The following is a 26,987-nucleotide window of genomic DNA, read 5'->3' on the forward strand; positions in this document are numbered from 1 at the left end:
GACAAAAAGAAACATGCCATTTATTGGTCACACAGAAAGTAGCATAGCTTTTACCAAGAAGAGGTATTAAGAATCCACATTGACTCTTGCCCCATGCCCAAAGCAGCAGTCAGTTAGGATCAGTAATGAAGTACAGTCAGAGCTGAGGCAGGTTCATTATGCAAACCCGACAGTGTACCTGGACAGATAAGCGGAAGCTTTCAGGCTCCCGACCTGTGCAACACGTTAAAAATACTCTATGTTCAGTAGCCTTAGCTTACGGAATAGAACTCCTTTATTTTAAACTATAATTTTTATAACTGACTTATAACAACACTTTACAAAAATATTCCCTCCAAGTTATTTTCAATTTTTAAAAAAACTTTCTGAAATTTTTATTAAAAACTAAGACACACACATTGGCTCAGGCTCACACACTTATGATTGTCATCTTCATCACTGCCTTCCCCCTGTGTTCTGTTCTACTGTGATCTTCAGTAACATGCACAGAAACGCCAGCTCCCATAGCCACCCTTCCTCTGGAGTACCTTGGGAAGGACTTCCCTGCAGCCACATGGGAGTTAACGCCTTAGCAGTGCACTCTGAGCAGGTAGTATGTAATGAACACACAAACGGCCTGCACCAGCCATTCTGTGCACAGCTGCGTGCGCTGCACTCATGCAGCGGCAGCACAGGTGGTCTATTGTCACCGTGACCAAGAGCGATCTGGCGTACAGGAATCTTTCAGCTGCACTGTAGACTTAGGGGCTCACTGTCATATGCCATTTATCTCAGTGAAACATCAATGATGTGGCACATGACAGATGACAAAAGGCAACTGTCATCAGAGCAGAAAGCAATCTGCAGGTTCTGTTGTTCTTGCAGGCCAGGAGGCTCAGCAGAGTCAGAAAGACCCTCCGGGGTTCTTTCAGTCCGGGCATTTCAGCCCAGTCTTGCAAAGGTCCTGCTGTGGCAGACCATAGCAGATGGGGATGAAGGGGACACAGGTTTCCAGAACTGGAGAAGCTGGGTGGTGCTAAGAGGTATATGCTTTGGCTCATAGGATGCTTTCTTTAGCACTTTCCCTGGGTCTTCGTGGAGTTAATCCACAAACAAAGTGTTAGCTAAGTCAATTCATGAGGACACATCAGAAACCATGGGAGCTGGATGCAGTAGCTTACTGCTATAATCCTGCCACGGAGGAGCCTGAGGCAGGAGGGCCTTGAGTTAAAGGTCAGCCTGGCCTGCAATGTGAGTACCTGTCTCAGAAAAATCAACAAAACAAGGTAGAAAAAAGCAAGAATGACTGGAGGTATAGCAAGTCTGGATCGGAGTCCCAGTGCCCCAGACAGGGAGGAGGGGGTGCCTTCCTTTAGTCTGCAGTGATTCAGAAAGCACAGGCTTCAAAATTAACCATTAGCAACAAAGTATGTGTAGTCCTACCTGAGTGGTACTCTGGTTGATAACGCTGGAGTCCAAAGCAGTGTACATGGAGAGTGCCCATCACTGCCCGGCATGGGAAGACAGCCTTCAAACTCACTCTGGATCGTCTTTCTTTCTTGTTGAAATAGGGCCTCAAACTCACAGATGTGCCTGCCTCTGCTTCCCGAGTGCCGGGATAAAGATGTGTCAGCTCTCTCCAAACTTTCTTTGATTTTGAGACAAGGTCTACTATTGCTTAGGTTGGCCTTGAGCTCACTGTGTAGCTGAGGGAAGAACTCTTGATCTTCTTGCTTCTACCTCCTAAGAGCTGGGATTAAAGTTTTATGCCTCCTCAGGTTAGGTCTGGATATTCTTATCATTATTTAACAATTACTTTTTTATGCTTAATATCAGAACACCTAAGACTTGTAAGTATCCATTAGGCTATGATGTTAAATGTGTTTTACTTAATGGAACAAAGCAAACAAACTGAGCCCATCAATGTTAACAGACAGACGGTACTTGGGTGGAGTCTGAAGACACGAAAGAGAAGTGAGATGAGAAATTTAAAGGCCCTGTGCTTTTCCTATTAGTACAGTCCACACTGAAACCTTGCAAGGACAGACAGAAATCGAGACAGCAGCAAATGGACCCGGGGTGGGGTGGGGACATGTTCAGCCATCGTGTGTGCGCAGCAGTGGGAAGAGCTGTGTCACAGCCCCATGGAACAGAGCAGGGAAAAGAGTGGAGGCAGAGTGGGGCTTCCTGTGACTCTGACTCGGCTTTCTAGTGCTAGCCTTTAAAGGAAGGAAAAGGCACAAAATTTACACCCGGCCCGCCAGCATTAAGGAACCCAGTCACTGGGAGGCTAGACTCACAGAAGCCACAGCTCTAGGTTTGGAAGGCAGTAAATGAGTGGTTCTTAACTGTCCTAACGCTGCAAACCCTTGAAACAGTTCCTCTCATCATGGTGACCCCCAGCCATAAAATTATTTCATTGCTACTTCGTAACTGTAGTTTTGCTACTGGAATGAATCATATAAATATCTGATATCTGACCTCTGTGAAAGAGCCAAGACCCCCAGGTTGAGAACCACTGTGGTAGACATCTGGGAGTAAATACATAGGGTAGTAAGCAGCCTGTTCTCATTCTCAGCCACACAATTCCCAGGGCCATAGTAGTTTTCAGCCAGACCTTTCCCAGTGAAACAACACTACCCATGTGAGTAAACAGTCCTGAGAGCCAGGGTGGAACTTGGGCCACAGTGGGGAGCAGTGTAATGACTCAAACTGTCACAGCTCTCAGACTCAGCATGAACTGGATTACACATGCTCCTACAACCACACAGAAGTGAAAAAGAAAAATCACTGGGAAGACTGTTGAACCTTGAGGACTTTGTGCTAAGTGAAGCAAGGCAATTATGAAGGGATAAATACTTTATGATTCACTTACGAGGCAAACAGTCAAGAGAGAAGAGGCAGTAGCGAGTGAGCTGACTATTCACAAGGCACGGAATTTCACTTTGGATATGGATGGCAGTGATGGATGCTTTGGAGCACTGCCAGTGTGCTCAGTTCCACCGACCTGGACATGCAAGAACTGGTGCGAGTGGTGGCTCATGCCTATGATACCAGAACTTGGAGGCTGAGGTGGAAGGGTCAGTAGTTCAGAGCTAGCCTGGGCTACATAGTAAAACCTTGTCAAAAACAAAACCCTCAAACCAAAAAATAAAAGTTATCCTGCTACATTTTATGTTACATATATTTTACCACAATAAATAAAAAGTCAACAAAGTTAGAAGTTGCTGAGGCAGTCACAATAGAACCAAAAGAATTGAGTGTGTGCATGTGTGAGATGGGGGTTAAAAAAACCAAGCTATAAGTACATAGCTGGAGGCTGATGTCTAGGTTGAGTTCCATAAAAGGATGACCATAAAAGGATTTGTTTTGTTTCGGGACAGGGTCTCACTGTATAGACCATACTGACCTTGGAACTGGAGGCCCCTCCTTCCTCTGCCTCCTAAGGTTGGCATTACAGTCTGCATGCACAGCACAGCCAGTAAGGACAGCCCCTTTGGAGGACGCCCTCAGCCTGCATGCTTTCCTTCACTCCACAAGGACTCCAGGATTCCCAGCACGATGAAGTGATGCTGGTTGGCTTTGCCCACCCCTGTTACTCATAATAGACGAAGGCAAAGTCCCAGAAACCACTTCTGTTTGGGAAGGTTTTCTTTTGCTCTAGACTTCGGTGGTTAATGTGCTTCACAAATTTCAGAGTTTCTCTGTCTCTGTAGACCAATGCCAAAGAATTGTTTTCTGGATTCACTATTAGCAGCTGAAACGGGAAACACGAGACACATCAGAACGCAGAGCTCATTCTCAGCCCTGCAGCCATTCACACTCACTTTCCACGGCGAGTATTTAAGCAGGGGGTGCAGGAGTCTTTCAAAGATCCTTCGTTAGGAGATGAGGTTTTCTCTGTCAAGACATTTTCCAGCAGGCTCCAACTCACTAGCAACACTCAGAAAAGTTTTGACCTAATGCGTTTGTTCCCAACTGCCTAGAAAGATTAGTGGGCAGAAGCCTCTTAACCCATAGGTTCTCAGTAAGGTGGAACAATGCTTGGTGATTTTCCTTTCAAAGCTGAGTATTTCCTTGTAAAATCAGAGCCACTGCAAGGCAGGCCAACATGGATTTATCAGCTAAGAGCACTCACTGAGGTAATAAACTTTGTGTTTCTTGCCAGTCACAGTGGCTCACACCTGCAATCTCAGCACTTGCTAGGTGGAGGCAGATGTATTATTGTGGAAAATATGAGGCCAGCCTGGGTGAGACAGTGAGTTCTAGGCTGGCCTGGGCCATATAGGAAGACCCTTCCTCAAAAAAGCCAAATCAAAACCATCAGATTTTAAATTACCAGGTGTTTTAAGAACAGAACCTTTTCAAGCTAGAAAGGAGAACGAGCTATGAGAAGGGAGCCCTTACCTCTTCATCTTCACCCTTGGCAATGTAGGAAGTAAAGCCGCCATATTCTGGCTCCCAGCCTGACAAGGGAAAGACAAACAGCACTGAGTTAACCCTGGACAGCAAGGGCTCTGGGACGTCTGTATTGGCATTTAGCATCTTCTGCTGTAGATTCCCTTTCCTTTAAACGCTTCATTTCCCAGACAGCTGAACTTGGAACACAGGCTGACTTACTAACATTGAATGAGAAAATTAAAGGAATTCAATGTTAGATACGCTGATTAGGGCAATTATACTGAAAAAAAAATATAGACCCTGCTGTTGTGGTAGAGAGCTAGGGAAATAATTAGTATGGTCTACCTTTCCATCCCCAGACAAGAGTCTGATTTGGGGACACAAACTCATGATCCCCGGCATCCTCTAGAACTGTGTGAGCATGCCCACAGGAAAGTGCTTATGGTTGGGTCAGCTGGAGGGAGGCCCCCTGGAAGCCTGCCTGGACTAGGAGACAATTTATTGCCTTGCCCCTTCCTACCTTCACAGCCACAGTAGAGAAACAAGTCCAGGGCAAATTCAGTCTTGCTGTTGTCGTGGACTAACGTGTAGTGACCAGTCTTCCAATGCCTCAGCTCCCCCTGGCACATGGGAACACCCGACTCTAAGAAAACACAAGACAACGCCCAGCAAATTATTTACTACTTTAACACACATGCTTGACTGCAGGGAATACTGATTAGGAATGACAGAACAGCATGTGGAAAGCATTCCCACAGCCCTTCAGCTGCAGGCCGCTGTAAAGTCTCGGGACAGTCGGCAGTAATCAGGTCTCACTGGGTTTCAATCTCTTTACTCTCTGGTCTCTAGTGTGGTCTCTCCACTCTCATCTGAAGCCTCCAGTAGCAGCTTGCAGGGGCTTCCTCTCTCCCCTACCTCCATTCCCTGAGGGTCTCACCTCTTAGAACCCAGTTTAGCTCTTTCCTGCCAATCCAGTCAGCTGTCGCTTTTAGCCCACCTCCATTCCTTCACCAGTTGCAGACACCTAGAAACCCTTCCTACCAGCCCCTGCCCATGGCCACACCCTTGCCACTACCCACCTTGTCTTTGTCACAGTCTCTTCTTTCTCCCTGTCAAGCCCTGCAGCGGCCTGCTTGCAGAGGCCCTTCCTCTCACCCTGTCTCCATTCACTAATGACTCCAACTCTTGGTACAGACCCAGGGTCCTTCTAGCCCTTTCATCCTGTCTCTCTAGACTTTTCCCTGTCCTACTGCATCCTACTTGAAAGATCCCCGCATCCCACCACACCTCCAACTCCCCGGGGACCCTGCCTCTTACGTGGAGAGCGTGCCTAGCTCTTTCCCACAGCTCCTCTCATCCTTTCATCCCAGCCCATCTCTAGTCCTCTCTGCCACCACTGACCTGCAGAAGCACTCACTACCAGGCAACTCACAGCCACACCACACTGCTGTGGGATAATGCTCTTGTACACTGTAAAGATTTGCCACTCATATTGGTTTAATAAAATGTCAATTGGCCAGGAGCCAGGCAGAAAGTATAGGTAGGGCAGCCAGACTAGGAGAATTCTGGAAAGAGGAAAGGCAGAGACACTGTTGCAGGTCAGATACAGAGGAAGCAAGATGAGAAGGCCTTACTGAGAAAAAGTACCAAGGCCCATGGTAAGAAAAAGATAAGAATTATGGGTTAAGTTCTAAGAAGTAGTTAGTAATAAGCCTGAATAATAGGCCAGACAGTTTATAATTAACATAAACCTCCGTGTGTTTATTTGGGACTGAATGGTTGTGGGACCAGGCAGGACAGAAACTTACACCTACAAATCATACTTTCCTAAGATCCAGAGAGGGCAACAGAAATCAAGAAATAGAACACCCACCTAATGAAGACAAGACCAGATATCAACACCTAGAATCACCTCATTAACTACAGATGCCAAGACACCAGCACAAAACATTAACATGGAGAGCCAAGACAAAATGCCTGTACTGGAACCCCAGAACCCTGCTACAGTAGGCCTTGGGAGATACAGTGCAGCTGAAGCACAGGGCAAGGACTTCAAGACAGCGGTTATAAACATGTCCAAAGACCTTAAAGAGGACTTAAATATTTTAATGAAGTCTGAGAAAACAAAATTAATGGGGTAAAATAATGAAAACTGTTCAAGTCATGAAAGTTAAAATAGAATCATTACAGAAAATCTGATCTCGGGCTGGAGAAGTGACTCAGCCGTGAAAAATTAGGCTCACAACCAAAAATACAAGAAAACTCAATGTGACAACTGGAAATGAAAAATTTAGAAACTCAAAACCTTCAGAGATAAACCTCACCAACAGAGTACAAGAAATGGAAGACTCTCTCAGGCCCCCAAAACAAGGTAAAAGAAATGGATACCTCAGTCAAAGAAAGGTTAAACCAAAAAATAGAAACAAACAAACAAATCCAAGTACAGAATAACCAAAAATCTGGGATATTATGAAAAGAATGTATCTAAAAATCTAAAATAATAAGAACAGAGGAAGGAGAACAAAACCCATGTCAAAGGCATAGAAAATGTTTGCAACAAAATAGAAAAAAAAATTCTTTAGAAGGAAATGCCTATAACAGTATAAGAAACATATAGAAAACTAAATAAACAGGACTGGAAAAATTCCACATCACACATAGTAATCAAAACACTAAATGTACAAAGAAAAACTATTAAGAACTTCAAGAGAAAAGACCGAGCAACACATAAGGGCAGCCCTATTAGAATAACACCTGACTTGTCGATGGAGACTAAAAGCTAGAAGGGCCTGAATGGATGTTTTACCAACTCTTAGAGACCACAGATGCCAATCCAGATTACTTTACCCAGCAAAGCTATCAATCACCATAAATGGATAAAATAAAATATTCCACAATAAAACTAAATTTAAGCAGTACCTGGCTACCACAGAAGGTACCAGAAGGAAAACTTCAGTCTGAAGAGGTTAATCACATACAAGAAAACAAGGAATAAACAATCCCAGACCAGTCAATCAAAGTGTGGGGGGGGACTCCACACCATGACAAATAAGTAACAGGAATCAATAAACACTGCTTATGGGTAACTCTTAATATCAATGGTCTCTATTACCCAATAAAAGACCCAGACTAAAGAAGAAAGCAGGTATAGCCACTTAGCATCTGACAAGAGACTTCAAACCAAAATTGATCAGAAAAGAGCAGGAAGGACACCAGAAACTCAAAGAAAAAAATCCACAAAAAGGATGTTGGAATCTTAAACATTTATGCACCAAACATAAGGGCACCCAAGTTCATAAATAAATTATTACAGGTAAAATCACATATTGATCCTCACACAGTGATAGTGTGAGACTTCAATACCCCACCCACTATTACCAATAGACAGGTCATCCAGACAAAAACTAAATTAGAGAAATACTGGGGTTAAATAACATTATCAAATGGACCCAGCAGATATTTACAGACACAAAAGAATATACCTTCTTAGCAGCTCATGGAACTTTCTCCAAAATTGGCCATATACATGGAAACAAAGTAAATCTCAAGAGATATAAGAAAATTAAAATAACTCCCTGCATCCCATCTGACCACTATGGATTAAAAGCTGAATATCAACAATAGAAAGGGACTGGAAAGATGGCTTAGTGGATCAGTAGGATTAATAGAGTAAAAATGGCCATCCTACCAGAAGCAATCTACAGATTCAATGCAATCCCACTATAATCCCAACACAATTCTCCACAGAATGGAAAGGGCAATTTTCAGCTTCATACAGAGACACAAAAAACACAGGATAGCTATAATAATCCTAAATGATAAGCGACCTACCGGAAATGTCACTATCCCCAATCTCAAATTGTACTACAGAGCTATAGTGATTAAAAAAAAAATAAACAAAACAATCCCAAAAAACAAACAAACAAAAAAGCAGCCTGGCATTAGTATGAAAACAGACATGTTTGATTGTTATGTTAGGATGTATTAGGATGATGAGTCCTAATGATATTGCAGTCATTTTACTGTTGTGTTCCTTTAGCAGATACTGCTATTCCCATAGATCAGGTGCCTTGCTCAGTCATCGTCAGAGAGTTTCTTCTTGCAGTAGATGGGACTAAGAGACTAAGGTTTTGGAACACTTAGTCCTAAGTGGGATGTCTTCATCAAACCTCCCTCAGGGCCCAGGGAGCTATGCAGAAGAGAAGCTGGGACTATTGCTAAGAGCTAAAGGGGATGGATGACGCCAAGCACACAAAAACAATGGCCCTAAGTGACTCCTCCAGACACAACAGGACTGAAGCACAGATGAATTCAGAGACACCATGGCACTATGTACACAGCACTGTAGTGAGGTCGTGACAAGGACTGACCATGACCGAGCAGCCTTGGGTGAGAGTGACATGGAAAAGGTTCTCTGAGGAAGTGCCACTCACTGTTCAGATCTGAATGAGAAAAGAAATGCAGGAAGAACACTTCCAGGGGAACAGCTAGTACACTTCCTTGGAGTCAGGATGGTAGCAGTGGGGGAGAGGAGGACCACTGATGGCAGTAAACACAGGATGCTGTGTAAGCCTTTAGCATTGTTTGATGGTTGTTTTCTGTGTATAGATTTGACCTCTGCCATCTCCTTAGGAGAATTCAGGATCCAGGAGAGCTGACGGTGTTTTGTTCTCCTGTCCCGAGGTGGAGACAGAGACAGTGATGTTCAAGAAGCGTCTGTTACACAGCTAGGAATAAATCACTTGACTGCGGAATGGTAAACATAAAGGCAAGTCCTAACGCCAGCTTACCTTTCTTTGCTTCGTCTTCCTGTGATTCCAGGTCTGCCTGTTCAGCACTCTCTGGACTGTGGCTGCCAACAGCTGCCTGATTATTCTCAGGCGCTGAGGGGCTTTGGCTAGTCCCTTCTTCGGTGCCATCAGCAGCACAGGCTGCTTCCCCCTCTCCTTTGTCCTCAACCTCATCATCCTCTGATGGAGCCAAGAAGTGGAGCTTCAGGCCGGTGAAGTTGGAGAGCAGCAAGAACAGGGCCTCAGAGCGAAACAAGCCCATGCACTCCTTCAGTATATCAGGGAGATTACTTTCTTCCGCTTTCTCATAAAACCTGAAAAGCAGCAATGGCAAGCTCCTCAGCCCCACATGTGAGATCACTCATGCAATCAAAGCTGGTCATTAGTTTTGAGCTTCCCCCTAAATGATGGCACAACTTCTGAGCATAGTGAGACTCTGCTAGGGACTGGTGCAGCATGTCCTGGGGAACTCAATGCTAAGGCAAGTATCCTATTGGAGATGAGCTATGCAGATGGAAGAGGGGGCACTGAATATAGATCTGTGACGGTGACCTCTACCTTTTGTTTGGGGGACCACGGCTACTCCATTCCACATCTCCTTTCTCCAAGGCTTCACAGACCTTGGCAAATTTCTCAGGCTGGAAAATAAGCAAATAAAGAAGTTAGCAGCTCTTCTTGTAATCCTCACTCCTCTGGCTCTGCACAGTATCAGCTGGCTGATTCCTAAGAGGTCCATTTGAATTATTTCCTCTTATATACAAGATCTTTGGGGTAGCTTGAGTTAAGAGAGCTAAGTGTCATCAGGCTATTCCATTAAGTGTTTGTAAATTTATTATTAAAGATTTTGAGCAAGGTGGTGGTCGCACACACCTTTATTCCCAGCACTCAGGAAACAGAGGCAAACAGATCTCTGTGAGTTCAAAGCCACCCTAGGCTACACGAAATTGATTCAGTCTAAAAGAGAACCAGAGCCAGACGGTGGTGGCTCACACCTTTAATCCCAGCACTAGGGAGGTGGAGACAGCATATGGCTGGGCAGAGAGAGGAATGCAAGGTGGGAGGAGACAGGTGCTCATGGTATTCTGAGGATTCCTGGGCACAGGATCACCCATTCGCTCTGAGGATTCGGTAGAGGTACGAACTAGTGGCTGGCTGCTCTGCTTCTCTGATCTTTTAGTATTTACCCCTATATCTGACTCAGGGTTTTTATTATTAAGACCAATTAGAATTCACACTACAGTGTATGTGTGTGCATGCATGCACATGAACCATTATAGTCCTGGCTGGGCAGGAGAGACGGTTCAGTGGTTAAAAGTGCTTATTACGAAGGACCCCCCCACACCTGTAGCTTCAGTTCCAGGGGATCTGATGCCCTCATCTGGCCTCCTTAAGCACCAACATGCATGTGTACATACCTACATACATGGCAATAAAACAAAATAATAAATAAAAAACAAACAAAACTTAAAAATGTATGTTGTGTCCCGGGGATGTCACATACCCATACCTGACAGCAATACTTATTACTGTAATTTGTATATTTGATTTGAAGAGAATTACATAAACATTTGAACAAGAAGGAAAACAACTCTCGGTCAGTTTTAACAGGATGACACCTCAACAACACACATAAAACAGGCTGTGGCAGCATACCTTAAGAAACTCCTTCAGGAGGATTTCAGACCTTTCCTCAAATTCTTCTTGGATTTGCATTTGATAATCCATTTCCAGATAAGCAGGGTTGATCCACTCATACAAAATTTCATGCTTATAAGAAAGCAGCAGACACATAAGATCCATTAATATCTATAGCTTCTGTGCTTACATCATTCCATAGTCCTCACTCTTTACGTTTCTCCTAGCAAGCCCAAAGTACTAGCAAACTTAGAAAAATCGACCTAAGAAAAGTGAAAGTTCAAAGTGCAGTTTCAGCACTGAAAAGATCTAACTTTAGATCAGAAAACAGGTTTGCTAGCATATACAAGGCCCTTGGTTTAATTTCTAGTACTGCAAAATATATCAGCTCACACGGTCCTCACAATAGTGAAATCAGAAAAACAACTAAGGTGCTGTAGTGCATAAAGTAAGAATCCCAATCACTTATGCTTACGTCTTGTGGGATATGAGGGTTTCGAGGGATCAGGGGCTCAAAGTAGGTGGGAGGCCTGGTTAATGGAGGACCATGAAACCAGCCACTTATGGATAAACGTGATGCTTCTTCAGACAGGACTTCAGACACCTGCAAGCGCAAGACCAGCAGCACATCAACACCAAGGGTGGAGAGTGAAGACACAATCTAAGGACATTAGCTAGGTATGCAAACAACCGAGTGAGATAGGAAGTCCAGCAGGAAGTGGACGGACACGCTGAGAGGGTGGGTAAAAATCCTTGACCCTTAGTGCACTACTGAATCGTCTTACAATATTTACCTGGTGAAAGGATACTGGAGATACTTCAAAGAAAACCAGTTTGTTCCACGAAGGGATAAGAGACTTGACAATCTGCTTTGGCTGCAAGTGTTCTGCATCAGAAGAGAAGACATCCGTAAATGGGTTCATCATCATTACCACTGTCAGGCTGCCTCATCCTGCTCTTGACATTCTCAAATACTCCCTGCTACCTGTTTTAAACTTGCTAGTCTGCTAAGTGACATGTGCTTCTATTATTGATGAAAGCTGGATTAGCTTCTCCTTTTCCTAGAGTCAAGCTATGGTGAGACACTCTAAAACCTAAGCTCTTGTCAGACAGGCTGCTGTTGGCAGATTCACAGGCACGGTCAGGACACAGAACAAGATCTACTTCTCATCTTAATCAGCTTTGTCTCTGGAACAGGTATTTGAAATATAATTTCAAGAGGCCACTGTTAGGGCCAGCATTAATTCCACCTGTGCCAGTCACTGTGACAAATACGTGGTTTCTTTTTTCTTTTCGGTTTTGTTTGCTTGTTTGTTTTCCAGACAGGTTTCTCTGTGTAACTTGCTTTGTAGACCAGGGTAGCCTCAAACTCACAGGAATCTGTCTGCTTCTCCCTCCCGAGTATTGGGTGGATTAAAGGCGTGCGCCACTACTGCCCGGCTAAATACATGGTTTCTACTCCTTTAACACACTATATATCAGAATGGTGATCCGAGGCAATGGTTGGAATTCAGGAGTGGCTACTGAAGGCGGTAAATGTGCATTTTACCATCAGCGTCGTAAAGGTCCAGGGTGCCCCCCATGTTCCTGTCCCAGGAAGGAACCAGGTACAGAATGAAAGCAATCCGGCGCCCCTCCAGCTCATCGTCATGGCAGAGTAGAGCATCTGCAATCATGGAAAGCATAATTTAGATCACTGTACAGAGTGCTGTTGTCTGCTTCTGCATCCAATCAGTCCCTCTGACTGTACTAGCTCCAGCTTTAACTGTCTTGCAGTTTTAAAAGGACACTTCTTCTCTTTTGTGAATGCAGCAATAAAACCCATCCAATATAGAAAGAAAGCTTTAAACACAATGACTACAGACAGATCTACAATATCGTTACTAACACCTTTTCCACATATTTTTGTTATTTTTTTCCTCATGTGTATTCACGTAAAGACTTCCTTAAAATTACAAAGCGAGTATTTTTCCATATCAATTTACTCCCTAGGCATCACTTTTAATGGCTGCAAGTCACTGTACTATATAGACTGTAAATTTACATTTTCCCTAATTGCATTTCTATTAGTTCTTAAATTGTTTGTATTTCTTGGCTATTCCAAAGAATGTCTTAACAAATCTTACTGTTCATGGGTACATGGATCCCTTTTTTCTTTAAAAGGCTTTTTCTTATCATTTATTTACTGTGTCTGTTGGGGGCAGGAGAGGGACATGTGGACCAGAGGACAGCTGTAAAGTTGGTCCTCTTCTTCTACCGTGTGGGTCCCAGGAATCAAACTCACATTGTCAGGTTTGGTGGCAAGTGCCTTTAAACCACTGAACCAAGCCACCTCGCTGGGCCTGTTCCTGTTCTCATTAACTGTCTAACCTAATTTTCTAAAGCCATTTGGTGGGGCCGAGCGAGGCAAGCATCTATGCAGGATGGGACAGAGTAAAGGTTACACTGAACTGGGACCATTTATACATGAAGGGATTGGAGTAAATAAGTTGAAGATAATGGGAGCTAGGTGTTACAGCTAAAGAAAAGAAATCTAGAATAAACCTTGTAGTATTCAACTAGCACTGGAGAAAGCAATATGAATCCAGTTTCCTGAATCTACAGCTATGTAGGTATAGAAATACATAAGCGTTACGTGTATACATTTGTGTGTATACATAGAGGGTCATATTCTGGCATTTTCACTGAAAGGGTCTAGGTGACACCCCAGTGACACAGACTGAGTCCTGGCCTTGACTTTCAAGTATCATTTTTCATTAAACCGGGGTGCATTCTAGGTCATTCTAGACCTGGCATAGGAAAGAGAAGATAAGCCTTGAAAATTCTGCTTTGCAGAAATTAGGAAATCAAGAATGATAAGAACATAGTAAGAGGCCCCAGATCAGCTCTAGAGGGTTCTCCTTGACCAAATCAAAGACAACATAAGCCTCACTTTAACAGCAACCGCAATAGCTCACTGTATGAATAGTAATCCACAAATTCATACTGACATAAGCAAATAGATGAATAAACAGTGGGAGAACTTTTTATTACAGTGGAATGACAACTAAGGAAAGCAGAAGAAATGACGACTAGAAAAATATCATTTGCAGTAGTTTAACAATATGAAAATTATCTGTGAAAATAACTGAACTAAAGTTTGGTGAGAAACATGTTAATAACATAATCTAAAAGCAGCGTGTCAAACTCTTGGTTTGACTCCTATAAATTCTTACAGTCAGGTCTGGTAGCAAAGTCTCACAATCCTAGGTATTGAAGAAACATGGCGATATAAGCCTGAAGGAGCAGTTAAAAATACCTGCCTCTAAGTCTTCCGAAGCATCCAGGTCCCGGAAGTTCAGGAGAGACCAAGAGGCTGTTTTAGACTAATGAGGGCTCAATGGACAGGACAAGTGAATGCAGTGTGCCATTCCCAACAAGATCTTTTTGCATCAAGAAGAAACAGTGACAGATGAGCGAGGCCTATGAATTAGGTGGGAACACAGGCCTGTCAACTTTCTCACTCTGAAAGTTCACCATTGCACGAAGGAAGAATGACTGAAATGTTCAGGCCTATGAAATCCCAGGACTACAACTGTCCTTCAAATAAAACAGGAAAACAAATTATTCGTGCTATGCCTGCCACTTCTATTTGAGTTTGAAATTACTTCAAACTACATAACAAAACAAAAACCAAAACAAAACAAAAAAATCAAAAGACAAAACTGGATGTGGTAGCTCACACCTGTAATACCAGCACTCAAGAAAATGGCCAGGTGATCTCTGTGAGGCTGGGATCAGCCTGAATTATAGAGTGAGACCTTGTCTCAAAGAAAATAAAATAATAAAAAAGGAAAAGCAATAAAGATACATAACAGGTTTTCATATGTAGGATTAAGTTTATCTCCAAAACATTTTACCAGTTTAGACTTCTCCAAGACTATATACAATAGGAAACCTGAATCAAAATTTAGTAAAACAAAACCAAGCAATATTTCCTTCTATATAAAAAGGCAAACATATTCCTCCACAAATTTATGAGCTCTTCTGAAGAGGGAAGGCAGGCGACAGGGACTATAACTATTTACACAGTCCACTTCCTGTATTCACTTACTAAATTCAAAATAAAGGAAAAACAGCATAAAGGGAACTTTTAGAAATATAAGGACAGAATTTCCAGCATCACCTTTAGAGTTTTACAATACGATATGCAGTTGGTATGAGGATTTTTCTGAAAATACGATCAATAACTCTCATACACCTAAAGAGAAGCACTACTTTATCCTTTGTGTTGGCTATTTTCACATAAGAGTTAAATCCTTACTAGGATGCTACCTGGTGCCCTGACGCTATCTTTCCATCATTGTGGAGTTAAAGCCTTGAAATCTTTAGACAGCAGGGCTTTATCCTCCTTACCAGTGAACTCGTATTTGGCACAGGACATGTCAATGGTTGGTTCTAGGTCAATGCTGGAAACCTTAGAAAGCCAGTCCCGAAAATCTTCAAACATAAGTTTCCTAGAAGTGTGAACAAAAGACAACTTGTTATGGCCATAGCACGGGCTCAAGCTGGAGCCGTGCCATTCCCAGGCTCTCTTAAGGTCACTTCCATTCTAGAGACCTATTCCCTCTTGCATGCACAGTGTCAAGTTCACAGAGAAATAACGAAACCCCTTAGCTACCATAGTGTGCTGGCCCTGAGTCTCCTGCACTTCTTTCTCTGGCCGTTTGCCCTGCTATGTCCTCCCACACCAGCGCCTTGATCTTTGTGGTCGGGCACCACACCACTGTTACACTACCAATCACCCACTGTCAGACCAGCTTTCCAGCAGGAAATGGGAAAATTCAATTGCTTTTTCTTACACATTTTGCTTCTGACACCAAATAGGTGGAGTTTTCCCTGTTAACTATCTATTTTTGGAAACAATAAGGACACCTTAAAACTCAGGATTAAGGGCTCAGTCTCACAGGATTGGCCCCACCTTCAGACCCAGTCAGAGGACCAACTCATGAGTTGTGCTCATGCGGTATAAGAAGGAGGTCCCTACAGTACCCTCCTCAAGTTGGATAATTTGTTAGGTAATTTTTTACTTACTGTCTCACCAGCTTAATATAAAATGACACAACTCAGGGGTTGGAGAGACGGCTCAGTGATTAATAGCACTTCCTATTATTGCATAGAACCTGGGTCTAGTTCCCAGCACCCACATCAGGAAGCTCACAACTATCTGTAACTCCAGTTCCAGAGGATTTAATGTCCTCTGGCCTCCAGGGGCATCTGTACACATAAGAACTCATCTAAAAACAATAATAATAATTTTTTTTTAAAAAAAAGTGATTCAATTCAAGAAGAGCCAAATATACAAGATTCACAGTATAGAGTCCTGGAATAGAGAAAATAGAACCTCTCTCCCACCTCCCTGGCACCTCGGGAACTTATGGATGCTTTCCCACATAGGCATGGTTGACTAAACAAACCACAGGCCACTGGGGATGCATCCAGCCAACTGTAAGCCCTTCTCTGTGAAACAAGGTCCTGCTTTGTAGGCTTGGCCTACAACATACTATGTAGCCCAGGCTAGACTCTAAAACTTGTAGCAATCCTACCTCACCTAACTACCCTCCGTGCTTTTCCTGGAGGCTGGAATGGTTATAACTGAGAGCTACATTCTTAGTTATCTTCTTGGCAACTGTCCCTTCTTCTCCAACCTTTGGGGTTGCCCATTATAAGCTCAAATGTGGTAGAAAGGTTTTTTCCCTAACAAAAGAGTCTCCATTCACCTTTACTAATCTCAACACTTAAATTCTATATTTTAGGAGCTTGTTGCCAACAATGGGGACGAAGATCAAATAAGCATTCCCTGTTATAAATCTCAGTATCATAAGCACTAATACTAATGCAATGATGTGCCCTTGATCTTAGGAGATATATAATATATACACACATACATATATGTATTTTTAGAGACAGGGTTTCACTGTGTAGCTCCGGCTGTCCTGGAACTCACTCTGTAGATCAGGCTGGCCTGGAACTCATAGAGATCCACCTGCTTCTGCCTCCCAAGTGCTGGGATTAAAGGCATGCACCACCACTGCCAGGCTGAAATTAAGACTTTTGAACTGTCTTTTTTCTAAATCCAGCTTTGGTTAAATCTACATGTGTATCTTTCCTGGCTTTTTATTGTATCCTTTCTAAAAATGTAACGGTGCCATGGGGAGGGTAGAATTCAGCTGAGAACAGCTCTCTCTGCTTCTGGGACATAACTGTACACAAACTCATTTTCCCACCTGATGTATTTTATGCCACTTTTTTCTTCACAGACAAGAAGCTGGGTCAAGAGTAAGATGTGAGTGCTAGGGGCTCCAGTAACACTAGCATTGTTATTTAATAAACACTAGGGCGAGCAGCTGCAGGAGATCACAAAATGACCTTTCCAAAACTCTTATTTGTGTGTGCGTGTGCACACACAACACACGTGTGAAGTAAGAGGACAATATGCGGAACTCAGCTCTCTTCTTCTACCATGTGTGCACTGGGAATTGAAATCAGGTCATCAGTCTTGGTGGTAAGCACCTTTACCAGCTGAGTCAACTCACTGGCCCAATGACTTTAAACTGTAATAAAAATAAATACTAAATTAATCACACAATCAACCAAACATCTGTAGATGTTCTGACGCTAGCAAGGTGTAAATAAAAAATGCTAATGAACATTTCCATTATAAGCTAAGCTGGTCCTTTGTGCAGAAGTCTCTTTAATACAAGTTATAACTAGTTCAGCCAGTCAACTCTGAAATGAAGTTAACTCTGATAATTAAAAACTTTTAGCTGGACATGTGGTACATAACTATAACCCCAGGCCTCTTCTGGCCTGCAGGCACACATGCAGACAGAACACTGTATATATAATATAATTTTTTTAAAAAAATAAAGCATGTGCTCATTATAGAAAAAAGGTCCTAAATAAGTAAAAAGAAAATGTTTTTAAAAGTTCTGTAATCCTATTGGTCTATTTCTAAGTCTCTCAGTTTGTACTCAGATAAACAGTTTATGTCTGTAGCACACTTTTTCCTTTTGAAAACAGTATATTCCAAAGACCTAAGATGTCTCTGGTTATAATAACTATCCTCTTAGACATCCCTAAGGGGAGAAAATATTGCTAATTCATCTAGAAAAATACAGCAACTATAGAGAACACTAGGTTTCAGAGATTTTTAAAAAAAGTATCTTGACTCTATTGACAAAGTGTGACTCTTGTTTATTCCACACATGTACTCATGGCTGCAGAGTTTGTGTATGGAATCTTTGTATACGTCTTTGCTTTGTCACGGTCAGTTCTTAGAATTACTTTTACAAAATGTACATACTTTCGGGTCTAGAGAGATGGCTCTGGTTAAGAGCACCAGCTGTTTTTGAAGAGAACCTAGGTTCAGTTCCCAGAACCTACTTGGCAGCTCACAACCACCTGTAACTTGCCGGGCGGTGGTGGCGCACGCCTTTAATCCCAGCACTTGGGAGGCAGAGGCAGGTGAATCTCTGTGAGTTCGAGACCAGCCTGGTCTACAAGAGCTAGTTCCAGGACAGGCTCCAAAACCACAGAGAAACCCTGTCTCGAAAAACCAAAAAAAAAAAAAACAAAAAAAAACCCACCTGTAACTCCAGTTTCAGGGGCTCCAACATCTTCTGATGTCCATAGGTGGTACTGCCTACATATGGGGCAAATGCATACACGCAGGCAAAACACCCATAAACACAATAATCTTTTTTGGTTTTGGTTTTGGTTTTTCTAGACAGGGTTTCCCTGTGTAACTTTGGAGTCTGTCCTGGAACTCACTCTGTAAACAAGGCTGGCCTCAAACTCACAGAGATCCACCTGCCTCTGCTTCCCAAGAGCTAGGATTAAAGGTGTGCACCACCAATGCCCGGCTAATAATTATTTAAATGCATACTTTTAAGTGTTTTGATACATTATCTTCTAAAGGTATGAAAATGTATCTATCTGGTCAAGGGAGTTTTAATTTTCATTACTTCCTAGCTTCATGAGCAGACAATGCTCATTGTTACTTTGTTTCCTTCACAACAACAATGCCAAACATTTTTATTATTAAGAATTTGAAGCCAGGAATGGTGACTCATGTTTGTAAGCCCAGCACTTGGTAATCTGAGGCAGGAGGACTTCTGTGACTTTCAGGCCAACTGAGCAACATACATAGTACATCCTAGGCCTGCATGAGAACCTGTTCACAAAGAAGGGAGAAAAAGAAGGGAGAGAAGGAGGAAAGAAGGAAGGAAGGAAGGAAGGAAGGAAGGAAGGAAGGAAGGAAGAAGGATCAAATGATCAAGCAAACAATCCAAGGCTTGGATTTGTATCTTTGTTGGGTTGTCTTGAAGAAGTTACTTAAGTTTCTTAGGGTTTATTTCTTCCTTTATCAAATGTAATCATGTCAACAAAGATTGGGTGAATTAACATTTAAAGCACTCAGTGCTCTGCCTAACATACATCTGGCACCCAACAAATATGACTTGCTTACCTTAAAGCTGAGATATGAGGCTCTTTGCTCTTCTTCAAATCATCGGACTTCATCATAAAAAAAAAAAAGGATTTCCTTGTTACACCTTATTACAGTATATGGATGCAAAGAACAACAGTGAGGACTCTGAGAGAACATGGTGGCCTAGACTGAAGAGAACTACCAGGTCTGACACATGACCCCTTCATCTTGCAGCTATGATGTGGGTAGGTGACTTAGTATCTTTGCACCTTATTCATTCAGCAAATACTGAAGTATTTACTACAGAGAAGCTTACATTGGTTGAAGGAGACATATAGTAAACATAAAATATAATTTATCAGCATAAAGGTGACAAGTGCATAAGAAAAGGCAACAGAGAGGAGTGGGCAGTGCTGAGAATAGGAAGGGTCTGCAGTTATGAGCAGGTGAGCCACGGTAGACTGCAGTGAGGAAGAGCGAAACTTATCCAAAATACCGAGGCGAGACTGAGCCGCTAGGGGAAATGCAAATGGGAGAGCAACAGATGGCGATCAAGGGTCTAATTGGAGGCACTGTTGGCACAGAGCCAATTATGTACATTGGCTTTTACCCAAGGAAAAGAAGAGTCATTTGATGTGGGAGTGTCATATCAATCTGTTGATTTCATTGGTTAAGTAATAAAGAAACTGCTTGGCCCTCATAGGTTAAAACATAGGTGGGTGGAGTAAACAGAATAGAATGCTGGGAGGAAGAGGAAGTGAGCTCAGATGCAGGGCAGCTCCTCTGAGAGACAGATGCCATGCTCTCCTCTCCAGAGCAGACGCGATGAAACTCCAACCCAGGATGGACGTAGGCTAAAATCTTCCCGGTAAGCGCACCTTGGGTGCTATACACAAATGAATAGAAATGGGCCAAGCAGTGTTTAAAAGAATACAATGCGTGTGTTGTTATTTTGGGTATAAAGCTAACCATGCGGGAGCCGGGCTGTGGGAAGAGGCCCGCAGCTCCCTACTACAGATGGCGCCCAACGTGGGGCGACTATATCCACAAAAAGCCTAAAAAAGCTTGAAAAAGAATAGAGTAAAACATGTTTTCTTGGTAACAGCAATTTCTCGGTTCTACTCTGCTTACTAGAGGCAAGCAAGCACTCTCATCTAAGAGAGGCTTCCTGACTCAGTTTTAGCTGCAAAACTCTGCAGCTCATTAAGAGGCCCTGCCACAAAATACTTAAATGGTATTGATAAAAGCTGACTAAATGCTTGTTTGTTTTCGGCCATAACAAAAAAAAAAAAAAAAAGTTGTGCTGTTTTAAAATGCTGGCATTCTGGTCCATCCTGCCAGGACAAACTCTGACTGTTTGAGACAGAAGGGCCAACTACAGAGAGAGGACTTGATTGTTGTCTGTGGATGTAATACTACAGTTTGCTTGTTGGCAAAGACCTTAAAACGCCACAGAGTTGTGGTGATAAACATGACTACAGCCGGTATCTCCGCCATGAGGCTAAAAAGCTAAAAAATGGCTGGATCCAGCCGTCAAAGCCACGGCTTTCATCCTACTGATATTGCTTGGTAAATTAAAAACTCATGTGGTCAAAAAAAGAGAGATATACAGTAAAAAGAGATTCAAAGACAAAAAAAACTTTAAATAATTTACAGTGTGTTTAAAAATATATACAGGCTAAAAATTAAAGTTCTTAAAAGTAAAATAAAAAAAAAAAAGAGTAGTTGGGTGTGGTAGTACACACCTTTAATCCCAACACTTGGGAGGCAGAGAAAAATTTACCTCGGTGACTTCAAGGTGTGGTAACACACGCCTTTAATCCGAATGCCTGGAAGGCAGAGACAAAAGGATCTCTGAGAGTTCAAGGACAGTCTGGTCTACAGAGTTATTCCAGGACAAATATATACAAAAAATATAAAACAAAAGTAAAAGTAAACAAAATAGAGTTAAAATAGAGCTACACAAAAATAAAAAATACACAAAAAATCTTCATACTATATGCTATTATGCTCTCTTTAAATTGTGTTAATGCTGAGGAAGGAGCAACAGATGCTAAAAGATATTTGTTTATAAATGCTGCTAAACTAATCCAAGATAGATATTTTCAAAATACCTTGACTTCAGAATTTGGATCTAAGGATATGATACTTTAAAAAAGAGTTCCTTCTTTTGTTTTCACAGAGGATGAGACTCTTTGGATTGCTTCTATTTCAATATGGTATGATGGACCACGTCCTCCTAAAGTATTGCTGTAAACACCTTCAAAAAATTACTTTGCTCAACTGCCGACTGAGAGAAACCTAGCACACAGGTTATACCATAAAAGACCTGATTAACAGCACCCCCATTCAGCAGAAAACAGTTTGGAAAAAAATAACTGCGCCCATATTCCCAAATATTGTTTATAAATGTTCTTTTACATTTAAAGGGGGTTATGATATAGGTATAAATAATTTACATTAATATGGATTTTGCTTTAGTGATTTAGATTTAAGGTAAATTTTGTTATATGTATTTCTGATCTTGATTAAGGTATTGTGATTGTGTAGTTCATTTAAAAATGTAATGTATATAGGTTGCTAATGGATAATTATTAATAATAGTCAAGTTTGTAGTCATGTTAGTTAGATTTTCTAGATGTACATGGATATGTTTCAGATAGACATTCATCATATCTTTCAAAGGCTAAAAAATATGGTATTTTAAATGTTTTAATAACTTAGGACTTTTCATGACAATGAGACACGTCTGCTCCTGGCAACACCAATCTACTTCAAAAAAAAAAAAATGGACATCAAAGAGACACCTTATGGAGTTTGATAGCTATTTGGGCAAGAAACTGCTCTTGCCTGGACTATTGTATAAACTGGACACAAAGAACCCACAAAAAGAGGACTACTAAACTTGCCTAAAGGTGAGATGATCTTTTGGAGTTCCTGATTTATGAAAGAGTCTGCGAGACATTCTACAGGACCTAATAGATAGTGACTAAACTACCTTTAAAATTTCCTGCTTCATAAAAACGTCTCTGGATACTATGGGCCTAAAGGCTAAAGATTGATGCCCCAACGGTACAGAGAAACTTTGGGTGACTGTCCAGGCAGCGAGATGTCTCTGTCATTTCTAGAGTTTTAAAAATTGCTTACTTTTTGTTTGCTTAGGTAATATTGTATTCTTCTGGCGTCTTTGATGGAGTTGAAAAATAGACAGATAGTTATAGTTATAGTTTTCCATTGTTATGATAAAAGATAAAATAGATATAACTGTTGTCATATGTAATTTTGCTATATTAAAGTTAAAGCCTTCCTTTTTTTTGTTTAAACAAAAAAAGGGAAAGTGATGTGGGAGTGTCATATCAATCTGTTGATTTCATTGGTTAAGTAATAAAGAAACTGCTTGGCCCTCATAGGTTAAAACATAGGTGGGTGGAGTAAACAGAATAAAATGCTGGGAGAAAGAGAAAGTGAGCTCAGATGCAGGGCAGCTCCTCTGAGAGACAGATGCCATGCTCTCCTCTCCAGAGCAGACACAATAAAACTCCAACCCAGGATGGACGTAGGCTAAAATCTTCCCGGTAAGCGCACCTTGGGTGCTATACACAAATAAATAAAAATGGGTCAAGCAGTGTTTAAAAGAATACAATGCGTGTGTTGTTATTTTGGGTATAAAGCTAACCATGCGGGAGCCGGGCTGTGGGAAGAGGCCCGCAGCTCCCTACTACAGTCATTAGTTTTCAAGCAAAGGAGGAACATGAGATAATATCTTAAGAGAAAAAGCCCTGTAGTACAGAATCTAGCATTTTAATCACTTAAAAGTATATAATTCCATGGGTTTCACACATTCATGATGCAGTCAAACATGCTACATAAGTCCAGAATTTAACAGTACAAAATAAATCTAGTATCTACTAGGCAGTTGAATTCCATCTTTTCTACTACCAGCTCCTAACAAACATCACCCTACTTCTTGTTTCTATGGGCCTATCTGCCTTTTCTGGACATTTAAAAGAAATCATACAATACATAACACTTTGAGTTTGGCTTATTTTAAGCATTTATTTATATTTATTATAAGTTATGTGTATTACTGTATGTGAAAATGTAGGTATGGCTGTGCCATGCACACATGTGAAGGTCACAGGACAACATCCGGGTTCAGTTCTCTCTTTCCACCTTGCTGAGGAAAGGTCTCTCTTGTTCCTACTGCACTGCATACTTCTAATTGGCCCACAGGCTTCTTGTCTGTACTTCCCATCTCACCAGAGAAGGCTGAAAGATGCTTGTTACCATATCTCGCTTTTTTATGTGGGTTCTGAACTCAGTGGTAACCATCTCAGTGGTCCCAGAGCCACACTGGCTTCCACACTTAGCAAAATGTTTTTTTTCCTAAGGTTTGTCCATGTTGCAGCTCTGACTTACTTTTTATAATCAAATAATACTCCACTAGATGGGCAAACTGCATTTTGTTTACTCATTCATCAGTGGCTAATGTCTGGTTGCTCCTATAACAGTGCTTCCATGAGCGTCTGTGAGCAAGTTTTTATGTGGGCATATATTTCCCAGTTCTCTCGAATTCACTTACATGACAAGAACAAAATGGTGACAGTTCCAGAAGGTGGAGGCAGGAGACTGCTAACACACTGAAACATCACAGACTGCTGCTGACGCTGGAAGTGTATCAAGTGTTCTGAGAGCCAGTGAAGAAAGCGTCCTCAGTGGATAGGACATGAAGGGTGAACAAGGAGTTAAGAATGACTCATTTTGGGCTGGAGAGGTGGCTCAGAGGTAAGAGTACTGGCTGCTCTTCCAGGGGTCCTAGTTCAATTCCTAGCAACCACCAGGTGGCTCACAACCATCTGTAATGAGATCTGGTGCCCTCTTCTGGCATGTAGGCACACATGCTAGCAGAACACTGTAAGCATAGTAAGTAAATAAATCTAAAAAAAAAAACTTAAAAAGAATGGTTCATTTTGATCTGAGTTCGAGAGGAACAACAGAATTAGAGGAAGGAGATTAGGAGTTTAGTGTTGGCTGTAAGCCTGAGACTCTGCTACACATCCAAGGAGACAGAAGTTATGAGAGACTCCATGGAAATCTGTACTGAATCTTAATTCAGGGATCAAACCCTAGAGTATTCTGGCATTAAGAAGGCCTCATCAGGAAGTTGGTTATGTGAACTGGTGAGATGGCTAGGTGTGTAAAAGTACTTGTGTGCAAACATGGTGACCACAGTTTGATACCCAGAACCTACATAAAGGTGGAAAGAGAGGACCAGTTCCACAAAGTTGCCTCTGACTGTCCCTCCCACCGTGCCCTCCCAACAAATTAATTTTTAAAAAAATGTTGGTGCTCTTGGAGTTTGGTGACCCACATGGTAGGTCCTGGGACCTGAACCTGGGTCCTCTGGAAGAGCAGCAGTCATGAATGATTTTCTAGCCAAGGACTGTCCGAGGAGAAAGAGCTGAAGTAACAGGGATAAATACCTGCTGGAACTTATACAAATCATTGTACTTTTCATGGAAGTCCAGGCTCAAAAGCTCCTTCTGAAGTCCTTCCAGGAAGTCTTGGCTTTGGATGAAGTTTGGGATTACGCAGTGAAGAAAAGGATCCATGTCCAAGACAATAGCTTCTGTTGGAAGAAAAATATTTCCCTTGTCTTTCTTCTCCTCCATATTATACCAGGTGGCATGACTGAATACAAAGGGAGACAATCAGGAGTTTGAGGAACTTAATATTTTGGGGAACCTAAGATTCAGAGAAAAATCATAAGTTGTGTCATTCCTCACGCATTCAAGACTGTCTTTCTCAGACGCTGGGCTTAAATTCCAGTTTTTAGTGTGCAGAGTGGATAGCACTAATGGAAGTTCTTGTTTTTGTCTTTGTTTTTTGTTTGTTTGTTTTTAGTTTTTCGAGGCAAGGTTTCTCTGTGTAACAGTCCTGTCCTGGAACTTGCTTTGTAGCCCAGGTAGGCCTCGAACTCAGAGATCTGTCCGCCTCTGCCTTCTGAGTGCAGGGATTACAGGCGTGCACCACCACCACTCGGCAGCTCTTATTTTGTTGTTGTTTTAAGATTTTTAGTTTACTGATTCTTGCATCAGTGCATTTTTGATTCTTTTTTTTTTAAAGATTTATTTATTATGCATACAATGTTCTGTCTGCATGAATCCCTGCCAGCCAGAAGAGGGCACCAGATCTCATTATAGATGGTCATGAGTCATGATGTGGTTGTGGGAATTGAACTCAGGCCTCTGGAAGAGCAACCAGTGCTCTTAACCTCTGAGGCGTCTCTCTACCCCAACCCCAACCCATCACACTTTAGATTCTTAGCGCATTTTCTCCAGAGCAAAGTGGCTGGCCATTTTCTCTTCAATCCTGCCCCTGCCCTCACTTTCCCAAACTTTTCTGTGGGGGGAAGTGACTGCGTTTTAAAAAAGAAATAGGTCGGACAGTGGTGACAAACGTCTTGAAACCCAGCACTCGGGAGGCAGAGGCAGGTGGATCTCTGTGACTTCGAGGCCAGTGTGGTCTACAAAGCGAGTTCCAGGACAGGCTCCAAAGCTACAGAGAAACCCTGTCTCAAATCCACCCCCCCCCCAAAAAAAAGAGAAAGAAATATCAGTTTGATTTCTAACCTTCTAATTGACTTCACTTCCACTAGATTATCAATTTATGACTAACAACCAAGCCTGACCCAGTGATGCTTTACAGGAATTGTCTCATTTACCTTCTCAACAACTAAGGAATAGATATTTGTCGCCTATGCAACAGACGAGGAAACTGATAAGTCTCTAATGAGCACCCAGAGCTTGCATTTTAAACGCTAAGCTCTCATCTTCTCTCTGCGTCCAGCGCACCCAGAATTCGACTCTTTAAAACGAAACAAGAAAACAAAACAAAACAAAAAAATATTGGCAAACTTGGGGAGAAAATTCAAGACGCACTCAACAGATTCGCACTGTATTTATAAGTTGTATAAATAAGTTGTAGCTAAGTCTGGAACGATGGTTCCTTTCAAGATCCTTTCGTTTCATGCGTCACGTAGGTCAACGACAATGCACGTGAAAACTGGTACCTGGAGGTACTAGCTATCCCGCAGCTCTCAACGTCTGTGCTGATAGACCGTCCGGCGACACTTGCTAGATGTTTACTGGTTCTCAGGGAAACGCTTATGAATGTCTACAAGCTTAGTCTGTCAGTCCTACCTTTCCGAGGGAAATTCTATTAACGATGCCGTTTTATAAAAGAAACTGACGCTTAAGCAAAGTTAAACGCACTGCCCAATGACGTACACCCAGCAGAGGGATTCTATAAGTGACCCCTGATTCTAGAACTCAACCCTGAGTTTACTTCCCCACACTTCCAGGTCTATATTTATTTTCCTCCCGAGGCTGGTCAAATCAATCGAATTTGGAAAGAACCGAGCGCAGTCGGGGCCGGAGTCGGAGGTGGCTAATGGTCCTTCCCTCGCCTCTCCTCTCTGCCGCTCCTCCCTCACAGCACCCCATTACCATGGCTGAAGGGCGTCCGGTGGCTCCAGGCTTCAGCCACCTGCTTCTTCACTGTTTCTTCCGTGACAGCGTCCGAAAACTCCGCCGCCACCTGCTTCTTTCCCTTCTTCATTGGCCGCGCTGGGCCAGGATCCGCGGGCCGCTTCCCGTTCATCTCCTCACCGTGCACAGACCCACGCTCAGGGAAGTCAGGACGCTATTTCC

The 26,987-nt window shown here is 42.3% G+C and overlaps 1 protein-coding gene across 1 annotated transcript; it reads right to left on the reverse strand.

The window, feature by feature from the left end:
• Ogfod1 (2-oxoglutarate and iron dependent oxygenase domain containing 1) lies at positions 1-26,975 on the reverse strand. Its single transcript, XM_057753266.1, has 13 exons — positions 26,784-26,975; positions 24,759-24,904; positions 19,315-19,361; positions 15,201-15,301; positions 12,355-12,471; positions 11,600-11,691; positions 11,281-11,409; positions 10,824-10,937; positions 9,729-9,808; positions 9,171-9,484; positions 4,901-5,023; positions 4,387-4,445; positions 1-3,736 (listed from the first exon to the last, which is right to left on the reverse strand). Exons 1-13 carry the CDS (start codon positions 26,935-26,937, stop codon positions 3,575-3,577), a joined length of 1,638 nt encoding a protein of 545 aa, XP_057609249.1. The 5' UTR covers positions 26,938-26,975; the 3' UTR covers positions 1-3,574.
• Positions 26,976-26,987: the final 12 nt, after the last annotated feature.

This window comes from Chionomys nivalis, chromosome 21, assembly GCF_950005125.1.
Source record: "Chionomys nivalis chromosome 21, mChiNiv1.1, whole genome shotgun sequence".
NCBI lineage: Eukaryota > Metazoa > Chordata > Mammalia > Rodentia > Cricetidae > Chionomys > Chionomys nivalis.